Below are 6,768 nucleotides of genomic sequence, written 5' to 3' on the forward strand. Positions count from 1 at the left end.
TTTTAATCTTGTGTTGCGAGGCGGACCTTGAGCTTTATGTAATGAGTCAAAGACGTTCACAGTGTCAAAGGACATATATATGACCAAAAGTATCCAATGTAAACTACAAACGCAAATTTAAAATCAACAAAGTAAAGAATATGTGAACTTAGATAAATATTAAAAAATAAGTTCAATTTCAAAAATAAAACCTACTCTTCCACATATGGAGTCAGAATGAACGTGTGTTTAGATGCAAGTGAATTTTTCAAAGCAGTCTCAATGTATGCTTTGACGTAATCTAGCACATTTACACATCTAATACCCGAAATTGCTTCAGGACAAAACCATCCAATTTTTATTGGAGGTTCGCAACAATTTAGTTCCTCAAAAATCGCAATAAACTCACGATTAAGAAAATTTTGTCAGTAATTCGGTTATTAAAACAATTAAACAATAAACCCTAAATTGTAAGATAATAAACATCACCTCATGTAGACATGGATAAGAGCTACATTCAACATGTCTCCTCTCGAAAATTGCCAAATATCACTAGGATCGATAATTATAAAAGGGTTTTCAGCAAAGCTAAATTGGTCCTTCTGCAAGGGTAGCATGATTGGGTCCTTCTCACACATGCGAGATGCTCATGTGTGCAATCTTTTGCAATCTGGAGATAGATCTTTTAGCTCCGCATTAGTCAAAATTGGATTGGTTGCCATCGACTTTGAACCAGTCGACACCTTTGATAAGGAACCGATCTCTCTCTTAGAGCCCTTTGTCTCTTTTGCTATTTAAATTTATACAATTTAATTAGTGTAAGCATGCAATTAAAATCATAAAAATAAATAAGATACAAATAATTATTACCTTGGTAGTGAATCGGACCCAAGCATATGGCCATGTGACGAAACTACCTTAGGCGTCTAATAGTTTCTCGAGGCTCCATTCTGGCATTGGAACCAAGAGTGAGAAATCTTCAAACCCCTTTACAATAGTTTCTACGGTCACGCTTATGTGGGCACCTGTAACAAGCATGGAATGCGCTGTTTGGCCCTCTTTGGTTGGTTGTGCCACACCATATGCAACCTCAGTTAAATCGCCACACCTAACTGAGGCCCCAAAGGATATCAACACTATCTACCTTTGTTACATTGCCACACTTGACACATGAGCAATAAAAACCAACTCCCCCCTCCTAACTTGATGTTCAACGGCAATACTACAAAATTCTAATACGCCATCAATTATTTTGATGATTCAATGTTTCCATACATCCAAGCACGATCTTTTGTCATCCTAAGTGTGATTAATTAATTCAAATAAAATTAATACACATAAATCAATATATATATATATATATATATATATATATATATATATATATATATATACATATATATTTATATATACATATATATATATATATATATATTTATATATATATATATATAACCAAATTATGTATATTTAAAGTATTCAAATTATGTATATTTTTATTACAAAACATAAATAACCAAAAAAAACCATTTTTTTAACGAAATACACATAAATCAAAATAATTAACAAACTAATAATATACAACTACATACATAATTAAATTATTCATATTCAATCTACCCTAAAAATCCTAATTAATTAAAATTATTCACATTCAAATCTAAAATACATACCTTGGTAATTAGATATGATGATTTTGCTTCTACAATTGGATTATGTAACCTACAATGAAAAACAAAATCAAAATTAGTATAAAAAAAACTAAATCCCTAAAACACAATGAAGCTAAGCATGAAGATCTTAAATAAAGATTGAAAAATTTATACCTTGAAGAAGAACAAGACTAAGCCCTAATTTCGTGGGTTTCGTGGGTTTTTGAAGGAAAAGCAACAATGGTGGGTTGAAATGTAGTAGATTAAAACAAGGAGAATCAACAATGGGTTGAAATTTCTTGGGTCTTTGAAGATGAAGAAAGAAATTCGTGGGTGGTTAATTGTGGGTCTTCGAAGAACAGTAGAGAAGAAGAAGAAGAGCAGCACAGTGGGTCTTCGAAGATGAAAAGTAGAGAAGAAAGTTTGAAGAAGAACAATGAAGAAGAGACGTAGTACAGTTGTGTGTTTTGGAGAATAAAACAGTGGGTTTTGAAGAAGAAAGTTTGAAGAATAAAACAGTAGCTAGTATATGCGTATTCATGAAAACTAGTACTGCATATGAGGCGCGTTTTATTTTTAAAAAAAACAAAAAATACTTTTTGTGCTGCACTTTTCTAAGAACCGCTGCGTATAAGGTATTTTTTATTTTATTTTAAAACAAAAATTACCTTATATGTTGCGGTTTTCATAGAACCGCAACATATAATGTAACCTTTTTTCCCTTGTTTTTTCATGCCATTTAATGCTGCGTTAAAAAAAACCCGCAGCAAATTTCACGCAGTAGATAAGATTTTTTCCACTAGTGTATGGAGATAAATGAGATTATGGTATTATCATTACAATATAACTTGCTTTTACTGGGATATATTTAGCGACATTTAATTTAAATATTACTACATTAATTTTGATCTAATGCATTTATTAGACCCTTTAGCAATATAATACAAAAATCATACTAAAGCTTTTCGCGACATAGGATTAGTGACATTTCTCATAAATGTCACTATAGACTATAGTAATAATTATATATGTCACTAAGGACCAAATAAAATGTTACTAAATCACTTTATAGTAGAACTTAAAATAAAATCAATAATTATTACACTAAAAATATAATCAGTGACATTTTTTTTAAACATGACTTAAAAGCTGTTAAAAGGTGATGGTGTGAAACTCAAAAATTAACATAAAAAGAAAAAGTAAAACGCTAAAACAAGTCAATCAAATTACGGTCCGAATTGAGCCACTATTTTGAGTGGAGTTATTTTCAAATTAAAGGTTTTAGTTGTTGGATTATGATTATCTACTAATTTTCAGCAAGATTTTAACTTAATTTTTAATCATATAAAAAGTAAAGACATATAAATATGTTTATGTAATAAAATCATATAATCAGTCAAGCTTATATGTTATATCCACTAATGAAATTAATTATTTTATTGCGTGTCATAATCGATACACATTTACTTTAAAATGACTTTTTGAGTTTTTATGATTTTTATGTGATTTACAACTTAAAAGTGTAAAAGTGAAGTTGGTTCATCAAGAAAAGTTGTGATATTGGGGTATGATTAGATTAATTGGTTTAGTAATTTTTTCATAACTTTACAAAGTTTAAAACTTTCTCTATTTGTTCAATTCAATTTTGCACTCAGTTTTATTTGGACAGTTTAAAACTCTTTTTTTCAAGAAATTTTTTATTTGAAAGTCTTTTCTAAATTAAGAGACACTTTAACTACATTCTTCTTTATGAGTATGAGTTGCCGTCTTTTAACCCTCTCTAAATCTTTAATCATAGATTCTATAAACAGAATATACTGAGTACAATAACAATAATGTTATGGACATGGTATATATATATATATATATATATATATATATATATATATATATATATATATATATATATATATATATATATATTATTTACACAATTTATTCTCTTTTATTTATTACCAAATAAGTAATTACCTTTTTCTTAAAAATACATTGATTTTTCAATGAGGGACTTGCAAAGGTGAAGTTCATTACCGTAATATTGGATATGCAGATGCTTAATGACTAGCTAGATACTCCTATGGGATAGACACATAGATTGGTTACACAAATATAGGTGCACAATGGCTAGGATGCCAAACATAGGTACCTTTGAATAGGAGTATCTAACCTTAAATTGCTCTCCTATGCAAACATTTTTTGATCAAGTAGGTTAATCATATTCTCATTTTGTGCAAATACAAGTGTTAAATATTAATCTGAGTTTATATCAACTTTTAACTTTAATTTAACTTTAAAAATACATTTAAAATTATATAAAAACCAACGTGAACACTATATTTAATTTTAAATCGATCTAAAATACCTATCGCGAAATCGATCTAATAATTTGAATGAAGATGTTTAATCTATATGCAACTCTACAAACATGAATTTAACGGCTGATAAATTCATATCGGACTTGTTTTAACTTTTTTAGCTTCATGCTTGTCGTGGAGCTGAATTCAAGGGATTGGAGCATGATATAATATTCACTTTTACACTAGTTTTCTAGTGTACCTTAAATTGTAAACTTCTAAAGGAAATAGCATAATTTCTGATATTATTTGGCCTAAAATTGATCCTAACATGAAATTTTAACTAGTATAGATAAAAGTTAGCACAAAACTTAATATATTAACCCAATTTAAAGCAACAAAATCAAATCTTATTTTAATAAGTTCATATAATTAATCGATTTTCTAAGTGATCACTTTAAGAATATATAAAAAGTGATCACTTAAAAATTGTAAGTGATCATTTTAAGGTTATAAGTAATCATTTTCTCGCACTAAACGTACATAGATCAATCCAATAAGAATAGTCTTACAATGACATCGCCTTATTTTATAATTTGTGAATAAACATTGATAGTATTTTGTATCTAAATTTTTCTTGAGTGATTTACCAAGTACTACTTCCTTCTTTCTATATTACTTGCACCAAATCAATTATTGCACTATTTATCATTCTATGGTAATTTGCATATTTCTACTATTATATGAGAAAAAAAAACATAGTCATGTGGGATTTTGTTTTATTCGTTTTGTCACATTTTTTTATAATATCAAATTTTTATAGTTTCTAGTTATATATAACTTTAGATACAAACAATTTGACAAATACATTAGATTACATAAAAGTTTGTTTGACATAAGTATTAATGTATTATATAAAAGAGGAAATATAATCTCATTAGCAACCCAAATGAAAAATGTCCTACACAAAAGGTAATGGTTATTTTTAGCTTTCCAATCAACAAACAAGATGACAAATAATAAAATGGTCAAAATGAAAACACAAATAAACAAAAATCTATAAAACTTTTTATGTCTTCTCAATGCCACTAAAATCATGCACCCACCTCATCTTTCTCCATGCCTACTATACATTGTGCCACATTTTTCAACCTTCATGGACCCACCAAAATATACTCTCTTCTCTTCTACTTCTATTTAATATCAAAAACCCATCTTTCTTCCACCCATTTTCTTCCATTCCATTGCCTATTTTCTAGTAAATTTTCCCTTCATAACCCACAAAAACTAAGTACCCCATTACAAAAACAAAACAATATATACATAGAATTAAAATAAGAGTAATGGGTAATCAAAGATTCAAGCTTTCAAATATGATCCCAAATGCTTGGTTTTACAAACTTAAAGACATAAATAACACCAAAAATCCCAAATCCCAATCCAAAAATCTCAAAAAAGACCAAATCCCACCAGTTTCTTCATCAAATTCCACTAAAAAAATTACCAATAATAATATTAAAGATAACCCACCAAAAATTTTGAACTATGAACCTCATTTTCAACCTAGAAAATCATACCATATTACAAGAGAAAGTATTCCTTCATCTCAAGAACTAGAATTACTTCCTTTTTCTCCTTCACGAAGATCAAAATCATCCACTAAATCAAAAAAATCAAATTCTTACCATTCTAAATCAAATTCGTCATCTTCTACTCCTCTATTTGATGATACTCTTCTTAAAACAGAGCATAAAACAGAGGATTTCGATATCGTTTTCGATATCGAAAAAGATTCATTATTTACTAAAATTAACACATTTGATTTAAAACTCCCACCAATTATTACTACACAAGAACAAAAACCCAGAAGTTTTTCCCCATCTCCAAGAAAATTTCAAGAAAAAGGAATGAAATTAAAGGTAAATTCTCCAAGAATAAATGGGATTTCTGGTAGGAAGAGTATGAATTTGAAGAAAAGAAGAAGTATTTCAGAAAGTTTTGCAGTTGTGAAATCTTCATTTGATCCTCAAAGAGATTTTAAAGAATCAATGGTGGAAATGATTGTTCAAAATAATTTAAGAACATCAAAGGATTTAGAAGATTTGCTTGCTTGTTATCTTTCACTTAATTCAGATGAGTATCATGATGTTATCATTAAGGTTTTTAAGCAAATTTGGTTTGATTTTAGGCACCAAAAATAATGAAGCATAATATTAATTTTTTGAGATAATATTCGATTAACATTAGTATTAGTTTTATTTTAATTATTTGTAATATTCTAGGTAAGTTCACTACTAATCCATTATAGTAGATTAGTATTAGTTTGAGTACAAAATTATTGTATGTATGATATTTTGTCTTTTTAATTAGGTTTTAATATAATCTAAAAGATTAATAATTAATTTATGAAATTGTAAACATAAATAGTTTGATACGACATCAATCATGCAATTTTTTAAGTGTATATTGGATTTGGAAATTAAATTATTCTATAATAAGGTTGGGATGTTAATATAATTGTATTTGTGAATGAATTTATTTTAACAAAAAGCATGCCAATTTTTGACCCAACTTGAAAATCTAATCGAATTAAATATGATTTATAATTATTAATTGATTCGACTTATTTTTTAAAAATTTGCTTAATTTTTTTGAGTTATATGTGTATTAAATTTTTCTCATATTTTTTATTTGAAAATTTCATAATGCTATTCTCATTTTAAATTATTTTATTTTATTAAACGGTAGAATTATTTTAGTAGCAAATTTCACTTACACTCTAACATATAGAAATTAATTAACATTTTAATTCCCAATGTAATTTGCTTTTATTTTATATAATG

General features: G+C 27.5%; 1 protein-coding gene across 1 annotated transcript; it reads left to right on the forward strand.

Annotated features, from left to right (window-relative positions):
* The first annotated feature begins 5,065 nt into the window (after window positions 1-5,065).
* On the forward strand, window positions 5,066-6,385 carry LOC130827829 (transcription repressor OFP1-like). The gene has a single exon (XM_057693691.1). It carries the CDS (start codon window positions 5,269-5,271, stop codon window positions 6,124-6,126), a length of 858 nt encoding a protein of 285 aa, XP_057549674.1. The 5' UTR covers window positions 5,066-5,268; the 3' UTR covers window positions 6,127-6,385.
* Window positions 6,386-6,768: the final 383 nt, after the last annotated feature.

Source organism: Amaranthus tricolor, chromosome 11 (assembly GCF_026212465.1).
Source record: "Amaranthus tricolor cultivar Red isolate AtriRed21 chromosome 11, ASM2621246v1, whole genome shotgun sequence".
Classification (NCBI taxonomy): Eukaryota; Viridiplantae; Streptophyta; class Magnoliopsida; order Caryophyllales; family Amaranthaceae; genus Amaranthus; species Amaranthus tricolor.